The sequence below is a fragment of the Epinephelus lanceolatus genome, chromosome 21 (assembly GCF_041903045.1).
Source record: "Epinephelus lanceolatus isolate andai-2023 chromosome 21, ASM4190304v1, whole genome shotgun sequence".
Taxonomy (NCBI): Eukaryota; Metazoa; Chordata; class Actinopteri; order Perciformes; family Serranidae; genus Epinephelus; species Epinephelus lanceolatus.
The window spans coordinates 15,586,976-15,610,396 of NC_135754.1; the positions used below are offsets into that span (position 1 = coordinate 15,586,976).

The 23,421-nt window shown below is 42.7% G+C and overlaps 1 protein-coding gene across 3 annotated transcripts in view; it reads right to left on the minus strand.

The window, feature by feature from the left end:
- bahcc1b (BAH domain and coiled-coil containing 1b) overlaps positions 1–23,421 on the minus strand; it is a 69,379-nt gene that overhangs the window by 37,343 nt on the left and 8,615 nt on the right. For 2 of the 3 annotated variants that reach the window (XM_033611266.2, XM_033611265.2), the window contains exon 2: positions 20,405–20,739. In XM_033611266.2, the coding sequence (XP_033467157.2) occupies positions 20,405–20,576 (172 nt within the window). In that variant the 5' untranslated portion in view covers positions 20,577–20,739. Of the gene's footprint in view, positions 1–20,404; positions 20,740–20,929; positions 21,123–23,421 lie in introns of those variants that run through there. The other variant, XM_033611267.2, reaches the window with a different exon arrangement.

Here is a 23,421-nt window from a genome sequence, read left to right on the forward strand (position 1 = left end):
CCCTGTTGCCATTAAGAAATAAAACATGGCACTGGACATGGTAATCTTCATCTTCAAAATATAAAGCATTTTCCGGCATTACGACAAGAGTTAAAACACTGTTTCAGGACCAAGAACCCAGCATGAGTTTGCGGCTGGATTTTTCTCCTGTTAGCAGGTATAAAGTCAGACACGGCAGATCTGGATGGTATTACTATAGCTGAGTAGTGCCGTAAAAAAATGAAATTTCATGACCTGCCCTAGAGAAATGAATCCCTTCAAGCTACATTCACATTGCAGCTCAAAGTGTCCCAATTCTGATCATATTTTCTCCTCACATGTGACACACATATCTGACTTTTTTTCTTTTAAAATTATGATCAGGAAAAAGCTTCAAGGACAGCTGACTTTTTTTTCTTCTCAGTTCTGATCTGAATGGGTATAAACTGGGGCCGGAGGCACATGGCTGACATACAGCTTGTATTTGAACGCTCACATAAGAGTTTGTCGATAATTTTCACCATAGACAGAGAAAACAGGGGCCACAAAAGTTGAAGTGAGTGTCTCATGAATTTCACTAATTAATTTTGTTTTGGTGGAGGTATTTTTGGGCCTAATTGGAGGTGTACTATGTTTGCATTACTTGTCAACGTCCTCTACACTCAGATTGACTTTAAGGGGCTCTGCGAAATTCAGAGCATATGAGTTGACTGGACAGAGTTCTCAACATGGTGGTGGCTGATCTGGCGGCTAGCAGCTAATGGTGATAACAGCATTAAAGAGAGCTGATGTTATTAACTGTGGGGGAAATGGAGGGTGGGCGCTACACTTCTGCAACAACGCTGTCCCGTTATCAGCAGTAAATAAGTGATTTTAAATACTGTTAATTGTTGTGTTGTGCTTTTCTTCTGGTGCTGGTGTTATGTGCAATACATGAATGGCTGATGTGCCATACTGATACGTTTTTTATGTTTTATATTTTTATGGTATGTGCATCATTTCCCCTGGACTATTATTGTACAGCTCCTGAGTCCAAGATGAATCGTATCGCATGTATCATATCGTATCGTGTCATATCGTATCGTATCGTATCGTATCGCATCGCATCATATGGTATCAGTAACTGCCATATGATTGCAGTGCAAAACTGCAGGGATGAGCAAGCCAGTGGGAAACACACATGTACTAACATGGACGCACGGCCAGACAATCCAACTACAGCAAACCACTGAGTATCTTAGATTACAACACACAGGCGTAGCTTGACTTTATTTCCTGCTGAGGACACCACCACAGTATCTTTACGTAGCAAACAGTGGTTTGCTGCTATATGAATGTTCTGAATGTCGCATACAGAACCTCTAAGCTTTGCACAAAAAGATACATCCCCCTCATTCATTTGAATTAAGCCAGTCTCTTGGCAATAAATCAGGGCAATAAATTTAGGCTGCAACAAGATGTCATCCATCAGGGTGCTGCAGTGACCAATCAAATCTTTGCAATTGCACATTCTTGGTAAATCACAACAGGACATAAATGCCATTTTCAAAGTTTACGTCACAATCATTATGATAAAAGATCCAACTATTGCTGCCTTGTTAACTTTTCAGACTTGTAAACCACATAAGGAAAGCTTCAAAAGTAATGGACCTATTGCTTTAACTGGACTTCCTGCATTGTTGCCCTTCACGTTGTTTTAGCGCAGGACTGTTCGCCCTGAACGTCTGCTTAGATTTGTGTGTTGGGGTTGCTGCTTAAATAAGTATTCATTGCTGGAAGGACAGCCTTTTCATAAAACTGGGCTGTCTATGCAGTAGAAAGATACAAATACTTTAGATATTTGTGAAAAACAACCAGAGAAAACAGAAAAAGATGGTTGTTGCATTTGCTGTTGCTCAAGAGGTAAAAATAAAACTAAAAACCACAAGAATGGAAGCATTGCACCAGACCACTAATGCTCCCGCTGGTGGGTGATGTGATGCAAACTTGGTCATTTTGACACAAGAAACAATATGGTGGAAAGAGACAGAGGGACGGATCTCTCTCTCGATCCACTTTTATACTCTTTGTGTCAGCGGTGGCAGATTAAAAGCTAGTTGGGGACTACTGTGGAAGCCAGTTCAAAACACAAACAAAAAAGTAAAGGTCGTACAAATTGTACATGCATAATTCGTCACACCGCAGCTCCTCACAAAATGTTTAGAAATTTAGACTTTCTGGTTGGAACATTACTAACAAAGTAACATGGCCAAGCTTCACAGCAAATGCAGCATCCAGGTTTTCTACAGCCTGTGATCAGCGCAAATAGCAGTTAAACATAACAATGGATGGAGAGGAAATGCAGCGGAAACTTGACACATGTAGGAAACTAGTAGAAAGGATTGTATCTTTTGGTGATTCTCAGTGCACACGTCTTTTCAACAAGTCTCTTCACTTCTATTCCCACACAAATCAGCTTTTAGTTAGCCCCTGGTAAAGATTTGACCAATCACATTCACAAACATCACACGGGACGCAGTTTTGGAACTCGGAGTAAAAACCTAATTGCACTTTTCATACGGGACTAGGAGTGAGCTCAGATGTTCAATCTCATCCTGTTATAGTTTCAGCGAACTGAGCAAACTGGCTCAGCTCAGTTTGGCTCTGTTTGAATGTATTTCCACTTATCAGCATGCTCTCATTTAGTGGAACAACCCGAACAGTTGTAGGGGAAGGAGGAAACAAATCCATGGGGAATCAGGTAATTAGTCACTGGATGGAGAGAGAGAGAGAGAGAGAAAGAGTGGGTTGGGTCGTTACCCATAAATGCTGCCTCGCATCAGAGACAATTACCACAACCACAACAGTCCGCACTGGAGTCACACACACACTCAACACACACGTGTACATGCACAGTACCCTCACCTCAACCACGACCCGACGCCCTAACAACCACAACCACAAGTGCCTTCAACTGTCTGCCAATCTGTCTCTCTCTTTCTCTTTCTCTTTCTCTCTCTCTCTCTCTCTCTCTCTCTCTCTCTCTCTCTCTCACACACACACACACACACACACATACATTAGAAAGAGGGCACGGGATAAATTAAGAGGGAGATGGAGCAGCGGTGTGTATTAGGAGACAAATCAGAAAGAGGTGTGTGCGTCTATTTATACAGCTGGATCTGAAGCAGCGACACACACACAGATGAAGACAATTTAAAAGCCAGAATCCCTCCATCTTTTGCTCTTGATATTTTCACTCTCTGTAGTCATAATAAATTTGGAAGAAGAAGAAACTTTCCCTTCTAGACATTTATTTTCTCTCTTTCGTTCTCTCCCTCACCCTCTCTCAGACAGGATATTTTTACAGTGTTTTTTTTTTCCTTTTCTTTTTTTTCCCTCCTCTAAATCTTTTCTTGTACAACTGTAGATCAGCGGCCTTTCAGCCAGTCATAATAAAACACAGCTCATATAAGACTCAGGCTGGTTTCACAAGGCCCCCCTGGCAGCGCAGACTCTCACACACACATATACAGACACACACACGTCAAATAGAGACCCATACGTGCGCGCTGCTAACTGTACGACATCGACCACAGCAGACATCAGAAAAGAAAGCCAGTTTCCACATGAGCAGCCATGCATTTTTGAAATTACACGAGGCATCTTAAAGTGTCTCAAAGGGCCATAAAAGTTCAGAAGATATTCAAAAAATGATTTCAGACAGTGGTGATATTGATAAGTAAGTTTAGCAGCGTGAATACTCTGCATTCCTTGTTGTCTTTCTTCCCACAGCTGTTCTTTAATCTCTCACCCTCTCAGATCTCCACCCCCCCCCCCCCCCATTTCCCCATCTTTTTTCCATTTACTCATCCCTTTCCCTTTCTCCTCTTTTCCCCCATCCCCTCTTTCCTGTCACCTCCCTCCCTCCCTGCCTCCCCCCTCTCTGTCTGTTTTCTGTTGGCGAGTTGAGGAGAAAATCATATTTGCCCGCTCCCTCTGGCCTGCTGATATGGAAAATCATCTCGGAGGCCAGCCACTAACGTAAACCTTATTTCTGTCGCTGTTTTTTTTCTCCTCCTCCTCCACCTCCTCCTCCCCTTCTTTTCTTCCTGCCCTCTGTTTCCGCCTTTGTTTTATCCTGATCCGCACATTCCCTTTCCATCTGTCACCGCTGCATCCTCTCGTAGCTTCCCGTAGCTCTGAGCAGAGATGATGAATGCAAACACACTGAATTAGCCGCAACAGATGAGATATATCGGAGGAATGGTGAGTGAGATAAAACACACGCACTCACAAGTCATCGGTGGGTTTGATTTTCTGATCAACCTCAGATCTGAGTCAAAAAATCAACTCTGACCCAAGTGACATGGTGATTATGTGCAGCTTATTACTATATGCATATGTTATTTACCATAAATACAAGCTGCTGACTGAGAAAACAGCTCCATTCAGTCTCCATAGTGGTAATTAAAGTAGAAAATGTGTTCATATGCCTCCCATTTTTCCCAGTTGGCATCATGACTTGGAAAAGTGTGTCAACACACAGGCAGCGAATCCTCCGATGTTGACAATCCAAGGTAATAAGAAGCCGAATTATGAGTTCCTATTCATACTAATACAGTCAGCTGTACCTACAGTGAGCGAAATCTGCTTTAGTTTATTTATGATTGACTGTAATGTGATTTGCTGAGGGGAAAATCCACTCAAAAACACTTAAACACTGTTTTATAAAAAACAAGTGCTGGAATCGCGCCTTGCTTTTCTGGGCAGGTTTTGCTGCTTGGCATATTTTTGGTATTCTCACGGATAACGGGGCCAAACATAAATTTTGGGATGTCGTTATATTTCCAGCGCAGCCACAATGGAGTTTGATAGCAGCAAATCTGGAGATTCAACAGTATAAACGTCAGGATTTGGTGTTCAGCGCTTCAGAATTTAACAGCCAGAGCTTCAGAGGCGCCATTTTACACTGATGTTTAACAGTCAAACAGGGAGAAATCTATCTCCAAAAGGCAAAAAAAACCCTAAATTCTCCACAGAAAGTAGCTTTTAACTGGGGAAACTGTCACACCATTGCTGCTATGAAAAGTTGACTGAAATAACACCTATGATAATGTGGGAATATTTCACTGTGGAATTTTTGTATTTAACCCCAAAGGATAAAAGTTGCTAAAAAAAAAAAAAAAGAAAGTTGGCTCAAGTTGTGCAAGAAATGTTGCAATTTTTTTTCTGAGTGCACTCGTGTTTTCACACCTTTAAGGCACACTATGACAGTTTTAATTAAGGATGAATCAATCAGGTCTGCTCAAAATGCCTGGCAGTCATGTTTAGAAGCAGTAACACTGTAAACGCTTTCATGCAAAATCCAAAGAAAGTGTCTGATGCTGAAAAGCACCCAAAAACGTCAAGGTTATTTTCTCTTTCTTGGATTATAACAGATCAGGTCTTGCATTTATTAAACCAACTCATATACAGTAGATGCAGTATGTTGCACGAACCAAGGTAAAAAAAAAAAAACTATGTGGAAAAAAAAATAACCCTGCACCCTCTTTTGTGTGTTTGTCTCGGTAGCTGCTGAAGAGTGCTTGATGAAATCTACGGTGAAACAAAACAGCGAGACAACGGATAACAGGCCAGACCGTCCCAAGGTTTCTCACTATTCTAAAGAGAGAAAGGGAGGAGGAGGAGGAAGAGGAGGAGGAGGAAGGAGCAAACAGGAGAGGAGAAAAGGGAAGACGCCAAAAGGAAGGGCGATAGTGGTGATATAACAAATGTCACGAGGAGAAAGAAGCAAACACAGATAAAGTAATGGAGTGATATTCTTTGCTGTAGCTCTCTGAATGGACTGCTGCTGATCAATACACATACACACACACACACCTGGAAGGATGACGAGTTCAATCGATCTGCATCCGATTGTAGATCAATATCCTCTTGTGCTCTATTGTCACATTTGCCAATTAACAAAAGCCTCTGTCCACACACTGATATACTGAACTCCCTCATACACATACACACACACACACACACACACACACACACATTTTCCCGACTTCGCCACTGGTGGTGAGTACTGAGAGAGCTCGAGAGCCCGACAGTACAGTCTCAGTGTGTGTGTGCGTGTGTGTGTGTGTCAGAGGTTCTGACTCTCGTTAGCTTGGCTGTTACGCTTATTGCCGTACACTTGGCAACCTCTCGTCAGTCCGACCCTTTCATAAGCCTCCAACCACCAAGGGCCCTGGCACTGAGCCTTCAATCTGTGTGTGTGTGTGTGTGTGTGTGTGTGTGTGTGTGTATTTAGGGGCAGGAGTCAAGCCAGACCTTTCTGATCTGTTTTGACACCACGGAATTGCACAAGTGACAGGGCTACTCAAACAAGGCGGTTGTGGAAGGCGCTTAGACACACACATGCACACACACACACACACACACACACACAAAGGTCCGTAAAAGCATTATGGCACTGGGGACACAAACACATTCAATGTGTGAGTAAGCACCCGAGCGGTGCTTACAAAGAATACGTTCAGGGGAGAAAAGGAGTTCTTTTGCTCGACTAGATCCGGATAGCATTTTCCTTCTGCTCTATCTTATTATTCATCAATTGACTCATTCATGTTAGAGAAAGCAGGGTGTGCAAGCAAAGCATGGCATGTCGCCTGGGACGAGAGGCTGTACTGAATCACATTACGGCGGGAAGAAGAGAGAGGACAGAGAAAGAGAAAGGGAGAGAGAGAGGGAGAGAAAAAGAGTGGAGGGGAAAAATGAGATGAAAGAGCTACAAATGAGAGATTTCCCTGTGAGGCGCATAAATCAGCAGACTATGAACAACACAGCTCAAAGCCTGGCTCCCAGGCTGCGGACCAGAGCCTCGCCATCCACACACACACACACACACACACACACACACACATACTCCCTCTACTACCATCTCTCTGCATGCACGAGACTACTGTAGTTACATCCCAATCTCGCTGCACCTACATGTGTGCATTTACACCATCAAAACCCAGTACGGACGCTAAGACGTACATCATCTGCTGGCTGTGACGCTGGGAAAATTACAGGAAATAAAAGCAGGAGGAAAGCAGGAGGAATTAAACGAAGAGGGAAGAAAACGTGCAACATTGCACCTTGTGTCAACCCAGACTGAAAAGCACCCAAAAAAAAAAAAAAAGAAAAGAACTCCGTTGTTGTTTTCCGTCAGCGGCGAACGTGGCCCTCAAAAAGCACCAGTAAACTGTGAGTGAGGAGGAAAATGTTCCTGCTTTTGACCACAGACTTTTTGGACGCCACACACCCACCCACCCACGGCAGGAGGAAGGGACATATATGGTCAAGGAGAGCAGGAACTCACAACACATGAGAGATTTTTAGGAAGCAGGAAGGAGGGAGGAAGGGGGGCCGTTCGAGTAACTTTTTCCATGTTTTACCAAAGAAAACTGCGGAATTTGGGGAAGAGGGGTCATACGAGACTGGTTCTGCTGCCTGGGTCAGAATGAGACACAAATGGTACGTGCGGGCACACACACATACTCACACACACACTCACACACTAATTAAAAGCATAAGGTTGCTGATATTTCAGGAAAGCCTGCGGTGAGAGCCAATAATGCAATTCCGTCTAACTGGTGTGTGTACATGTGTGTGTAGCAATCTGTGTGTGATGGCAACCCCCCAACCATAACCCCCACTGTTGCTTTGCAGCTCTGGTAAACACTGAGGAAGCCTGTTTTGGGGGTTCTGGTCGTTCTCCAGTCCGACATGCCTGTGCCACACCCCTGTGGTCCATTCAGTCTACAGCCACAGCAAACACACACACACACACACACACACACACACACACACACACACACACACACACACACACAGACTGTAATGATTTGAAGCTGCATGTGCCTGCTGCTGGATGAAATACACCGGGGGGTCAAGACACCAGGAAGAGCACAAAGTGAGTCTAACAGAAAACACGTCACCCTGAGCTGAGAGCAAAGTGGAGACAGAGATGAACAGGTACACATGTGTTTCTTCATGATTCATATGGAGTTCAAACACAATACAAGCTCACCACTTATCAGCATTTACTACTTTCTGGTTACATATTACAATCTACAGTACATTAGCACACAATCCCTATTAAACACATGTCCTTCAGTGTTGCATTATGGGGCTCTGTTACTTATTAACATGTATTCCTGATTATGATGACGGCTCAAAACCATGACAGTAGACGTTAACAATATGTGAGGACCATGTGATTCAATGATTTAATATTTGGCCCCGTGTGAAAAAGTACATGCCAAGAGAAGATTGTAGGAGATGAGTCCAGGTTCCACAACTTCACTTTAGATTAAATATACTTTTAAAGAAAATTCCCTATTCACCTGCTATGCACTGGAATTCTTTTTAAAGTATTTTAAAATTGTCTTCTTAGCTATCATAACTTTCAGCAAGATTTTTTGAACTAGGTGAATTTGTACAAGCGAGACAAATTAAGACAAATCAGGGCAAACCAGCAGCTGCAATGTAGAGCAAGCAAAAGTAGAAACTTTACTATCCATAATTGAAAGTGTGTAGGATTTAGTGGCATCTAGCATTGAGGTTGAAGAAGTTGCAGTGGCCAATATGAAAATGTGAAAACCCCAGAATTGCAGATGGCACAATCCAGAGCCAGTGTTTGTGGTTTGTTTGCTCTAGAACGACATGGCGGACTCCATGAAAGAGGACCTGCTCCATATGTAGACATAAATGGCTCATTCCAAGGTAATAAAACACAATTCTTATTTTCAGGTGATTAAACACTAAAGAAAATATAGTTCTAGATATTATATACCATTTCTGCCAATAGATGTCCCTAAATCCTATACACTGGACCTTTGATTGTTCATTGACTAATACCTAAATTTAATAACATTCCTGGGCTCTGTTTGTCGGCTACAGCAATACTGTTTTTGTTGGTTTGTAAATTTGAATCCATCCACAGATCCTTGGAATTAGATACAATCAATATTTTTACATCAACAATGCATCACATAACTACTTGTATGTGAAAGGGATTGCTCACAATGACAAACTTGTTCAGAACTAAGCTCCCCAAAGCACTACAGAGCATTCTAGCATCTTTTAGCTCATTATTTTAGTTTTTCAAGTCTGCAACTTCGCATGTTTAGTTTCAGTCTCACCACTCTCATAGCATCGTTTTTAGACGCAGCAGGCAACTGTTTACAACAAAAAAAGCTCAGCATCAAACAGCAGAGAGGCAAAGTTAGCGACTAGCTATTGAACACGGCACAGCATTTAGCAGCTTAAAAGCCACATATCTCCAACAGTTGGTGGAGACCAAAAATAGAGCTACAAGTGAATATTAGACTGACATTCAGCAAGTGGACAGTAAAAGCACATTAGGAAGGACTAGGCGTAACACTGTCGTTGGGTGAGTATATTCTAGCATCTAACATTTCCACTGCCCCAAAGTAGCCAAAAAAAATCAGCTATTGCAGGTTTAGGTAGGAAATACGGTAAAAATTCACTACCCCAAGCTAACTAGAAGCTAGCAAACAACCTAAAAGTAAGAACAATTGTTTAATCCACAAAGTACCATAGCTACAGCAAATATATCTACTTTGATGGTTTACACTTAATTAATTGTTCATAATGTGAGTCTGAATGAATTAAGAGGCTTTTTATACATTTTTGCAGCCATATATTTTAAGACAAGGGGATGTTCTTGATTTAGATTTGGTTTTGCTTTCAGGAGACCCTATCTATGTAGAAGTTTTGCAGAAAGAAATGTAAGCCAAGCCATGCAGAAACTGGAGTAATTTGGTGAGTCTTGACTTGTGAAGGCTTGTGATTGTGGCTTCAGATTTTGCAGCATGCAGCGGTGCAGCGTGATCCTGCCTCAGCTAAAGTTAGCTCAAACTCCAGTGGAAACAAACACACCTACGCAGCTGAAGCGCAGCAGCAGGGCGGAGGACAACATCCTTTAGGGCTAACCAGCAGAGGCAGCATCCACCCTTCGGAAATGTCCCTGAGCAAGACACTGAATCCCTACCAACTCTACCAGCGGCTGTAACTGACCCTGCAGTCTGATCCGCCTGCAGCCGAGAAAAGGTGAATATCCCTACGGGGATCAAATATCACATTATTATTACAGTATGCTACTTACAAGCCATCTACAGTGCTTCCTTCAATCCCACACCACAGAGAGTCATATCTCAGTATCACTAGAGCAGGATGTGTGTGTGTCTATGCATAGCTGTGTGTGTGTGTGTGTTCTACCACGCCGCTCCATATCACCCTCCATCATCGTGAGTTGAGGGGTTGTGGTTCCTAGAGAAGCACTTTACTTAAATTAGACCCTCAACGGCTCGACACGCAGGTGTCAGCGTGTGTGTGTGTGCATGTGTGTGTCTACATGTGTACTGTATGTGTGTGTGTGGGCGTCAGACAGTCAGTGTGTGCCAGTGTGTGTGTGTGTGTGTGTGTGTGAGGGTGAAGAGACTGAACAAGAGAGAAAAGCGGGATCAGCAGACAGCGAAAACGAGAGAGAGGCAACAAGGGAGCGAGCGGGGGAAGAGAGGGAAGGAGCAGGCGAAGGAGGAAGAGAGGGAGGGAGGGAAGGAGGGATAAGGTGAATGAGAGAGCAGGCGAGGGAGGATGGAAGACTGTGACAGAGCGAGAGAGAGAGAGACAGCAGGTGAGAATAACCCAGTGTGACCTTATTTCAGCATGGCTTTTCCATTCTTTATATTCCCTCATTGCTGTAATATTTACACAGGAATAAAAGATTATTGGAGAGATCCACGGAGAGGAAATAAAGAGGAAGGAAAGAGGGGGGAGAATGGGGAAAATAAACCAAAGAAAGAGGAGGCGAACAGGAGGCTGATGAAGTGGGAAGATTTCAGGGCTGCAACTAACAATTAATTTCATTGTCAATCACTCTGCCAATTATTTTCTCGATTATTCAATTAGTAATTTAGTGTATGAAATGTGGAAAAAAAATAGTGAGAAAAAGCCTATTGCAATTTCTCTGAGCCCAAGGTAATGTCTTTAAACGTCTTGCTCTCTCCAACTAACACAATTGACAATGATATTAAACAGAAACATGCAGGAAATCCTCACATTTGAGAAGCGAGAGCCTGGGATTGAAATGTCTGAAACAACTGATTATCACATTTTAGTTCATGAAAACAGAGGAAAAAAAGGGCGACATCATATCAGTATGCAAATATTCCACCCAAACAAGTCAAACCCTAAAACAAACCTTTATAGTAGAGCTCCATTTACTATTTTTGGTAATTTCTCATTGGTTTAAGTCATTTCGCTAAGCAAAAATACCAAACATCTCCAAGTTCCAATTTCTTAATTGTGAGGAATAGCTGCTTTACTTTGTCATAGTTGATCATAAACTAAATTTGAACTGTTAATTAGTTTGTGCTAATTATGAAGGGCGTTTTCTTCTTGACAAACATTTATTTTCTTGAGAAAGTATTCTTCAGTATTATCAGTAATGAAAGTAATCATTAGTTGCACTCATAATTAAAAATTATCGCCATTCAGCAGAAGCATATTGATCAGGTTATATTATTGTTCAACCAATTCTTAATTTTGTAAAATTGTTTAATACGTCATTTTGTATTCTGCTATATATATATATATGTTAATATTTTTGATAATGTGCCCTGGCTGCCAAAAGAAGACAAAGGTGTGTTTTCACTGTACACTGCAAGCCGCTGAGACAAAGCTCCACTTCCTGACAGGATGCACCAATTATACACACTTAAGGGAACAATTTTTTACACAAAGCCAGCTTCACACTGCACGTCCAGAAATCAGACAAATGAGAGTAAATGTGCTGACATTTTGGGACAGATCAGCAAAACAGATCCCTCGGCTGCAAAATATGTGCGTGTCACAACTGAAGAGAGAAAAACCCAGGAGGCCGCTCCTTTGTTCTACTGTTTTCTGTTATATATCCACAGAATTGTACTGGGTAAGATCATCTTGCGATTGTTTGTCTATTTATTCTTGTGAAGAATTCAGAAATATGTAATTTAGCTTTGGCAATAATGTGAACATCCATGCTACTAAAGCTTTTTTTTTTTTTTAAAAAAAGACAAAGCTGAAACAAATGGAAGAGCTGATGAAACACAGACAAGACCAACACCAAGAGGTTCTGATGAAGCAAGATGTACAAACACACACACACACAGGAGGCAGGAGTGAGCGCACAAAGATAAGTGCACACTCACACACAATTGACGTCCCTATATTATGCATGCACACATGCTTCCAAACATTACAAAAACACACATCAAAACGAGCGGAAAAGACAGTAGGCGGTTATTAAAGAGACAAAAGAGGAAAAATAGAGAGAAGGAGAAGAGACACTTTACCAGCAATCAAAGATGCAGAGGAGAAGAGACAGAGAGAAGAAGAAGAAGAAGAAGAAGAAGAAGAAGAAGAAGTGTAGAGCTAGAGAGAGAGGTAGAGAGAGAGAGAGTGAGAGAGAGAGAGAGAGAGAGAGAGAGATGCAAAAAGGGAGAGTGTGCTTCTAATCAGCCTGGATCCAAAATTTAGACAGGCACACACAGAGGCACAAGCAGTCCCAGTAGGATTAGGACCTCAGCACTGTGTGCGTGAGTGTGTGTTTGCGTATGTGTGTGTGTGTGTGTGGTGTGCACGTCCCATGAGACTGATTAGCCATGAATGACTGATGACGGATCTTTGTTGTTGTTTTTTTTTTTGTTTTTTTTTTCCTCCTCTCTCTCTCGTGCTCTCTTTTCTTGTTTTCTTTCTCACTACTCTCAGCTCGGGCAAGAGCATGGGAGGGGATTCTCTCACACACACATACACACACACACACACACACACATACATATATAAAGCTGCACACAGCTCCATGTATATTCAAGAAGGCTCCTGAATATACTTAATGCTTTCATGTGTGTCACTGTGTAACGATCCATGCTGTTCCACACAGCTGCTTCTCTCTTTTTCTTACTCTCTTCCCCCCACCTCACGCGCGCACACACACACACACACAGATATATGAACCTTTTTCCTATTAAAGAGCACATTAGCTGTCTTTCACACCAAACACTCAATCTGTTCGATCAGCAGCGTGACTCGGAAAAACCTGAAGGGCCGAGAATTCAGGAGGCAGTCCGTCCACTCTGCCTTCCTTAACCTCACCTCCAGATGAACCTACGGCCCCCTCCATCCATCTGAACCCCCTGACAGCAAAACAAACTGGACATAGACCCGCCTGAATGGAGGCCATTACAATATGAATGAGCCAAACAGAGCTGAAATGAATCGAATAGAGAACCAAAACACAACAGCGGAGGAGAGGGCCCTGGCTGAGTCGAACGAGTCAGCTCGAGTGACGATGAGTCAGGCATAAATGTGACCCTGAGACGGATAAAAGCCGCTCGGTCTCAGGTGTCGGAGATAAGGGTTGCCGTGGTTGCACCGCCTTGCTTTGTGGTATGCATTTTCAGGGGGGTGCAGACCTGTGGATGTGGCGAGACTGTGACATCATGTCTGCCCCCCTCCTCTTCTTCCAAGTGATGTCACCTCTCTGTCATGTCGCGTAAACAGGGGGGATTGCCTTGACCCCTCTGAAGAAGTGGAAAGCCATAAAATAGCATGGAATTATAGCGTCTGCACACACACACATTTGTGCACACACAAGTAGCCACTTTTTTTTCACATATCTTATGACTTTTTCATGCATTCATATCATGAATACCAGCCATGGCAGGCGCAAATTCACATAAAACACTATATATTGTGTTTTTAAATGAACACACACACACACACACACAGAGAAACACACACACACACAGAGCTCCCCCTCCTTCTGTACAGAGTAAGAAGCTGTTTTAGCCTTGTGTTTTGCGGGCTGTTTAAAATGTCATTTTTCTCTCGTTTCTCTGACTTCAAAGGCGTCGCGCTGAGCTCTCACTCCCTCTTGCCAAATCCTCCAATCGTTTCTGATTTAGTGAGTTGGCCATGGGCCGAGTAGCACCGGGACGGGCCCGTTAACAACCGGCCGAATGGTGGGGGGGGGCAAGAAGAGAGGAGGGTATCGAGGGGGGAGAAACAAATGAGGCAATGTGGAAAAGGAGTGGAAGCAGGCTGAAATTGAGACAGAAATAGGAGGAGTGCTGAGAGAAGCTGGTCTGCTAACAACGCGAGGAGGCGATGGGTGTGTGGGGAGTTAGACAGAGATGGGAGCTGGATATAAGAGGTGGGGGATCGATTGAGAAGAGAAGAGAAGAGAAGAGAAGAGAAGAGAAGAGAAGAGAAGAGAAGGGGTAGGTGGGGGGGAGAGGGGAGGTGCATGGCTGTGAGGAGGAGGAGGAAGGAGGGCTGGAGGACCACTCGAAAAGCTGAGAGGAGCGAACGCAGAGTGAAGGGGAAGTGAAAGAGGAAAGCAGAAGGAGAGGAGGAAGAGGGAGGGCGAGCATGTGGTCAAAGACGGGTGGAGGAGAGGTCTGGCCAGTAAGGGACAGAAGAAGAAGAAGAAAAAGGGGGAAGAGGAGAGAGAGAGAGGGACAGAGAGAGAGAGAGAGAGAGAAAGAGCACATGGACACAGGAAGTCTGGCGCTTTCCATTCACATGCCAAGTCATCAGATGGTGGTGTGTGTTCACACCCCGGAGATGTCGCAACCAAACGCACCCCACTCCCTTCAAATCACTGCTACCGACAATAAGCAGCTGTTCACATGTTGGATGAGAGTTGGAGATGAGACAAAAGTCCTCTGTCAGTGCAGCAAATGTGTGCTTCACTCAAAAACTCCCAACATCAAAAGGAGTCTCGCTTAATATATTAAAATTATCTATCTCTCCGTTGATGTGACCTTTCAGACGGTTCATATCTTGGTCACAGTTACTGCCGAGGTCAATTTTATAGGGGGAATATTCAGGAATATATTTAATTGATGTGCCGTAGTTTGCTTGAAATATCAAAGCATATACACAAGAGTCTAATTTGTAATGGAAATGCCTTTAATGACTTTACTGGCTTTACTTAATGACTTAATGCCTTTAATGTGTCAACACATTTCAAACAGTCAGACTCATTTAACTGATTTCTTTGGCCTTGCTGCATATTTTATTATAAGTTTGGGTAAGTGCAGCGCTCATGTGGGTGTAAAATCAGTTCTCCAATGTTTTGAGGTTGACATAAAAGATTGCGTGCATGTAAAAGATGATTTTTTTTCAAATATAATCTGTATGAGAGTGTTACTTTCACATTACTGGTGGGTTATTTGGCCAAAGTAAAATATGATTATTTGCAGGCAGTGTTATGAATGCAGCTAGCTCAACCTTTGTGCATGTGGCATTCAAGTGGATACACATAAAATAATATAGGCTAACAGTCACTAATAGAGAAGGGTTGTTATAAGAAAATTCATGCCACAATTATTATGGTCAAAATATTTGTGATTCATGATATTATCCTGATAACTGTCAATATTTGCTTAAAACTCTTAAGTGGCGATATAAATTGTATCACTTTACCTTTAATTTTGTTAAAAAATTTGTTTATTCTTATATAAGTGTTGTCTTTTCCTGGTTTTAAAAGCAGCATTACAGTAAAGTGATGTAATTTTCTGAACTTACTAGACATTTTCTTGCTGTTCTATTGTTTGTCTTTACCCATCTGGTCATTAAATCTATATTACTGATGATTATTTATCAAAAATCACATGTCAATATTTTTTGAAAACACTGATAGTCAACCCTACAGTATCGTCGCAATATCAGTATCAAGGTATCTGGTCAAAAATATCATGATATTTATTAGATATGACACACACCTTTTTTAGTGAAAAACAATCTGAAGTAAGATAAATATAAAACATAAGGTCCACCTGCATAAATAAGGGATACATTCATTTAAAATAGATAGCAACATTGCGTGAGTCTGAGAGTTTTTTATCACGATCCGCAATAAAATCGAACATTGTCCCATCCCTGAACAGTAACATATATTGACATGTAAGTTTATAAAAAGCTAGAAATCATAGTTTAGTTTAAGGTAAATAGACCAACAGTGATATAAAGATATAACACTGGGTTAAAACAAGCCATTGTCTTTGGTGGCTCTCTGTAAAGGTAAGTTAACCCTGTATTGCACTGGTGCAACACTGACCCAAATCTGGGTACATTGAGATATTTAGAGTATGTGTTTTTTTCTTGAATTGAATTGACAGTTTACACTCTGCTCCTTCCTCACTGCGTCCAATCGCAGCTCGGCTGGCTGCAGCCTCCACCAGCTGTCTCCTGCACACAGGGGGTCGTCTTGCACGCTGCACCCGGGATGTGCCCCTTGTACCCTGGGTAGCTCTGGTGAGGTGAGGGGAGGGGGTTGGGTCTGTCTGAGGCTGATCTACTGCTGACTCATCTCACACACACACAAACCATACACATACACAGGCAAGCGTCTCCTCTCTCTCCAGCTTTCACTCTTGAGAGGCAGCGGAGGCGGCAGGCTGAGGAGTCGGGGATGGCGGCCAGTGGGTGCCGTCAGGCAGTGGTAATCTGACTGGATTACCAACCAGGTGGAAACATTCAGCCTCTCGACTCCCTCTCCTCCTCCTCCCTCTCTTCCCCTGCTCCATCCATCTATCATTTACATGCTCATATTCTCTTTTCACCCCAATCTTTCTTTCTTTTATAGGGCCTTTAACATAATCAGTACCCTGCACATGCGCACACACACACACACACACACACACACACACACATATCTGCACTACAGACCTGTATGTCTCTAATTGTACAATCATGTACACACACTGAAACTCCCAAGCCCACAGACACACACACACACACACACACACACACACAATCTTCTCTCTCTACGTCATACAAATTGTTCGTGTGTGAAGGTGTGTGCAGGTAGGAGGGTGAAGAGGCGTGTCTCATCTGTGCTGCCACGGCGATCAAAGCCAAAGCCGAGAAACTTCCAAGAGAGGAGAGACATTACTGACAGCATCATGATGAATGGACAGGGCGACACACACATGCAGCTACACACACATTTATAGCAAAGAATCGCAGGATTTAGCTGCAGGATCTTCACTAACAAGACTGAATGGGAAGAATGAAGAGGAAGGGGAGAGACAAGAAGAAGAAAAAGGTCAAAGAGGAAAGATTGGGAGAAATGAAAGAGAGGAGCAGCTCAGAGGTTATCTAGTCCAACCAAAACATTCTGATTATGGTTTATTACTTTTTCAAAGCACAACACACAAGCAGCTTAAGACAGAAACCCTTTAAGGACTGTGTGTATGTGTGTGTGTGTACAGCTGTGCGCACACATGTAACATGAATGGAGGCTCTTTCTGTCTGTATTACTAGGTCACACACACACACACACATGCACACACACACACATACACAGCCATGTAAACAAAAACCGTCTGCTGTCTGGGAAGTAACACACCTGTTCAATGACAAGCTTTGCCACGCCCTCCATAATACTGCACACCTGTGCTACTGCAGGCTAAACCTAACCTTAATCACACACACATACACACACACACACTTGCACAACTACTGCCCAGAGGCTAACATCACAGAAAAAGGGGAAGAAAGAGAGGGAGGCTGGAATAAAAGCAAAGCAGCGAAACAGGGAGGGGAAAGAGAGACAAAGGCTTTCCCACTGCTTCTATCAGTAATCTAAACGCCTGTGTAATATCATTGTGGGGTTTTATCAAATGGGGGCTGAATCTTATGGCGTTGGTATGCGGCTGTCATTCCATCACCTTGTCAAGCGCGACCATATTCAAGCAGACACCATGCTGATCTAAATAAGAGACTTCAGCAAATTGATGGATTGCAGGTTTTCCGGGATATGAAGAAACAGGGGGGAATGAGAGGTTTTCTTTTTTTACTTTGAATTACTGTAAGTGATACACCCAGTTTGGTCTTGTGAGAAGGTAAAAAAATGTGAGTGTGTGTCTGTTTCCAAAGATCTGAAACAAACCCCCCGTCGAAACCCCCCTCCTGCCCTGGTATGGCCAACCCCACATCATATCTACCCCCTGTGCCGAGGCCTAGGGCCAGGCATACAGCTTTCTGAATCTCTAAGGGGGGCAAGCACAAAGGTAACCCCCATCCTAACCTCCCAGCAAACACACACACACACACACACACGTACCCCAACCCCCATCCCAAAACAACAATCCTCTATGCCCATCATGTCAGTCAAAACCCCATCAGGGACATGCATGGAGAGTCTGGATATCTGGAATCTCAATACAGTGTCATGCACCTTGAGACCCAGTGAGAGGCCCTCTTGAATATATTTCAATAGCATTATCACCCTGCATTACTACGCTTCACCCCCCCTTCCTTTCAACATTACAGAATCATCTTTAAATTATATGTCAGCGGGTAGAAATATCCGTCAAAGTGGAAGTATAATCTGTTTAAATCGTTATGCAAGTTGGATGTGTGTTGTTAAAACAATCCCAACCATTACTTAGGGGTTTATAAATGGCATATTTTATGGTAAAATCATTTCAGTCAAATTTAAAGGAGACATGCAGCTGAATGTCTCGTGAAATATATTAAATATTCTATTAATATAAATCAGTTAGATTGAGTTATTGTGTTATATATTTAAATATACTATAGAGCTGTAATTATGTAAATTATTTAATATGTGTTGCACCATAATATGTGCATGCACTGCAGAAAAATGCATACTGTAATATATTTTGTACACATTACATTTACAATACACATTTATTAGACACATACATGTTGAATTTTCTTGCATTTTTAGAATATATTCTTAAAAATCCTAAATTATAAAAAATTATAAATATAAATCTTGCACTATTACACCAACATATCTTGTAAATTTAGTATAGGAAATAAAATATGTACTATAAACTACAATTATAGTAAAAATGGCACTTGCCCTCAAGTTTAGAGTCATGAGGACATCTTTTAAGATAAATACATTTTTAATCTGGCTTTCTTTACGTGAAGCACCAGAACCAGGACCTCAAGCACACAAAATATCAAACCAGTTCAGTTTATATTTCTGCAAAAAATGCGCCAAGCTCAACGTGTTTGACCGGAAATGTGGAAAATATGTGTTTTATTTTAAGAAATTAAGAGTTAAAATTCCGCACTGGACGTCTGCAGTCGTTTTTTTTGCTGTTGTGTAAAACTAATGAATATGCAAATGAGGGGAGACAGAGGATGTGTGGATCCTACACACGACAGACGATATCATTCATAGGCCCGAGTCTCAACGTCTATTTAAAGAAGCCCCTGCATTTGCAAATGATAATTAATGAGATTTCTCATCGGGCACGTTTACATTCATCCGGTTAGTCCAGTTTATAGACACTGTATGATTTCGAGCAGGGGCTTCCTTTCTTTCTTCTCTCTCTCTCTCTCTCTCTCTCTCTCTCTCTCTCTCTCTCCACACACACACACACACACACACACATACACACACACACACACACACACATATACCCCCCACCCCCCTCCCCTATTGAGACAGGATACCAAAGCTACTTGTTAAATCTAATGCATGCACTGTCAACCCATTCGCACCCCGTCACGTCCCCGCTCAATATAGAAACCGGATTTTCTGGTATTACCCGCACCTCTATTAGCCAGAGCTCCCCTCGCCCTCCCCCAGCCACCGCGACCCCCAGTTTGTGACCAGTACACACCAGCATGCGCCCCCCGAACCCAGCAGCACCAAACCCAACCGTGCTCCTGGAGCCACATGTGCAGGAGGAGACGTTGCACAGAAAACTGCAGTCAGCTAATAGCTTTAATTTATTGTTTAATGGGAAATATAAGCAGTGGAATTACCCAATTCTAATTAATTACATCAAATGGCAATGATTAGTACTTTACTAATTGATGAAACCATATAAATCTATGACAAGATTATGCTACTGGAAACGCCTAATAATCCCTGTGTGATAAAGACGAATAATCCTGGAATATTTCTAAAAATTCACGAGAGGTTTAAAGAAAAAAAACACAAAAGGGAGGTGTGTCGTAAATTTAAAGTTAATCTAATTTGCCAAGTTTCCTTGAGGAGGGAAATGTCCCTCAGTGTTACATATTTGGCTTTTACGCGCAACACTAAACTGATCAATTATATTTATTTTTATCTATAACACACAGAAAGCAGCTTTGTAATAAACAGCTCATTAAATAGAGTCAAACATAAAAGTCTTTAAGATGCCAGCGCTTTTTTGCTAATTTCGAAATGCCCACAAAGTCTGAGCAATTTCCTTCCACAATAAATTCTAGCTCGTCCCAAAGAGCTTCCCAAGTTTATAATATGGAGAACATATGCTTGAGACAAAAGAGAGCAAGTGAATTTTTTTAAACCCACACTTGGTCTTTTATGCACACGAAAAGAGCTGCATTCAAAACTGACCTGAGTGCGGACCCATGGAGAGGTGAGACGAATAGTATTTTCCAGGCTGGAAGTGAGCGGGGTGCTGCACGGAGCCGTGGCCGCCTGGCGCCATCCGAGACGCGGCGCTGTGAACCAACGCGCTCCGCTCCGTCAGGAGGTGGTGCGGAGGAGCGAAATCTCGGCTTTCCATCCCGGGTGAGACGCGATAAATCCCAAATCCGAAGTAAAAAATCCGGAGGCACCGAAGGTCTCAGGCACCCAGATGCAAATAATCCCTTTTATGAACTTCGGGCTCCCCTCGCATTGAGCGGAGTTTGGGCTTTGCAGGGAAGAAACTGAGTCCCCGTCATGTCCTACAAAAGAGAGAGCAGGAGACACGTCAAAGCGCTGACAATAATGAGCCAACCAGGGATGTAGTGCTGAAGAAAAGGCTGAGCTGAGAGACAGTCGCTGTTCATGTTTAGACAAACAACCAGCATTTACAAAAGCAATTCAAATTTCACAAAAACCTTTTAAAAGACCACATTTACATAGCACTCTCACTCGTTTGGTGCTGTCCTCCGCGTTGCATTTAACCACGATTTATGCCAGAACCGGGAAGGTGAGTAAAGTCTGTTCTGCAGATAAAAAGGTGGCTGAACTGAGTTTATGTGGATTTACCCTGCACCTCATCGCTGGCCCCAACAGAGAAGTCTTTGCCCCCCTCTTCCTCCTCCTCATCCTGTGACCAAACACGATGCAAATAACGCACACGGGAGCTTTCTTTATCAGCGAAAAGAATGGAAAGGAAAGGGGGAGGTTTGGCTCAGGTACAAACAAATGGTGCATATACAGTACAAGAGTTCACAGCGGTAAAAGCCTCTCTCGGTGAAGGACGAGTTGTTAAGTATTTAGACTGAACAAGGACTGGTCATAAACAAGCTGGACCTCGGGGGCTCCTGCACTAAAATATGAAGAAAACCATTTGCACAATAACTTCTGAGCGAGGACGCACAAAACCCCTAAAACACAGCGACTAATATCTGTCTTCACAGTGCCAAAAAACAAAAAGATACGCACACGTTTGTGCTTTGATTAATGGTTGTTGTTTATGTAAATGAAGTTTGATTTCTTTCCTCACTCAGATAAAATCTGATCCACTGTACACGCGCTTAACATGTGGTTGTGACACTTTAGAGGACAGGATATTCTATGTATTTTTTTAAAAACGCAATAAAATATGGGATTGATATAGGATCCAGGAATCAATGGTGTTTGATGTGTAGCTTTTAGCAATTACATCTGACTTTACTGATCGCCTTTTTACGCATTAACCAAACTTGTTTCACCCTTTATGTTTGGCTTTTTATAGTTGGCACCGGATTCATATGTGTGGTGTTGCTTATTAATAAAAACGTTGATGAAACAGCTATTTCTGTCAACTTCTATGGGGTCAGCAGCAGTGGCCCCTCGCCTTCTGGCAATGGCAAACACCATGCATCTCTGCTGCGCACATATACAGTATGTATAGGCTACACTGTAATCACAAACACAAATCAAATCACCTTTATGCTCCAGCGCGAAAGAGCGGGGCAATAAACAGTGAAATAGACTAGGAAATCATCGACTTTATATGTATGCCTTATAGCCTAGGTCATTTACTTAAATAGGGCTCCATGTGACGCTCAGATAGGGAGAGCTGGGCGCCTGCGTTCACCAAACACACCTCAGCAGTCCATCTATTAGGCCTCTCAATGCATGGCACGTCCATCTAGCGCTCTGTAGATGCTGATAGCACCTCCCAGGAATCAACGATAAAGGAACAAAGAAAATATCAAATGCTCTGGTGGACCAGGGGCTTATGAAGTGCATAGGAATATATACGCTCGGATATTCAAGTCTCCTTTACGCACACACACGCGCACGCTGCTCAAGGACTCCCAACTTTCAGGAATTGTGTTTGTAAGGGGGGGAGGAAAAATCTAAGTTCAGCAGCTCTGACAGAGTGAATGTCCAAAGACTCCCAAGCATAAAATATCCAATGCATGCAAATTTCTAAATACTCCCCATAAGAGTATTTGCCCTATACTGCAGGTATATTTAAATAATTTAATTTCCCCTTTTGTTTGTGGGCACCACGTTATCGTTTCTGACCACATCTAGTCGACACAAGAGGAGAAATGAGGGTAGAAAAAGGAGAGAAACGCAGGCTACTGCAAGCGCACTGGGAAAGGCAAAATGGACTCTCTCCTGTCCCCTAGGCTGTGAGAAACAATGGCCCTTCTCTACGGGACATCAATCATAAACCACTCTCGGCTGACATTTGTCTATACATTTTTAAATTTTCAGGCCGTAAACACACGTCCTCGGTGTTTACATTCCACGTCAACAGAGAGCCACTCAGGCTACATTTAACAACCCTGAATCTAAATCCCGTGTTATCGCTCGCCACGCAAACAGAGCGACGTGAGCAGATCGCGCGTAACAGTTTGAGGGAAAATGATCATTTGGATCTACTGTAGTGTGTGTGTGTGTGTGTGTGTGTGTGTGTGTGTGTGTGTGTGAGTGTGTGTGTGTGTATCTACGTGGAAGGCGTTCAGACTTCCTTCCACTTCACCCAGACTCCCCAAAAGCCCATACACACCTCCCCAAGCGCACACACACACATACACACGCATTGCCCTGCAAAGGGTCAAACTATCGTCAGACCAAAATCCCCCCCTACAAAAGTACCCAATACTGGCCAAAACGACATGACATGCACTCAGCACAAAAGCCAGCAAATCCGCAAAGAATTCTGTTTTTCAGATTTCGTGCAACCCACGTTTCAAACACCCCAAAAATACGACGTTTTGTGCCATTTCAAAAGAAATCTATTAAATTATAAACGCGTGGACCTTTGGACAAAAGATAAAAAGGAATTAAAAGACATTCAGTTTCGAAGTTGATCGGGGTTCAGAGGCCAACTGGTTGCCTTCAACAATTTTGCAATAAAGTAAAGTCACAAAGCATAACCAAGACACTAAATCCAGATATTCAGAGGCCGGCTAAACAGG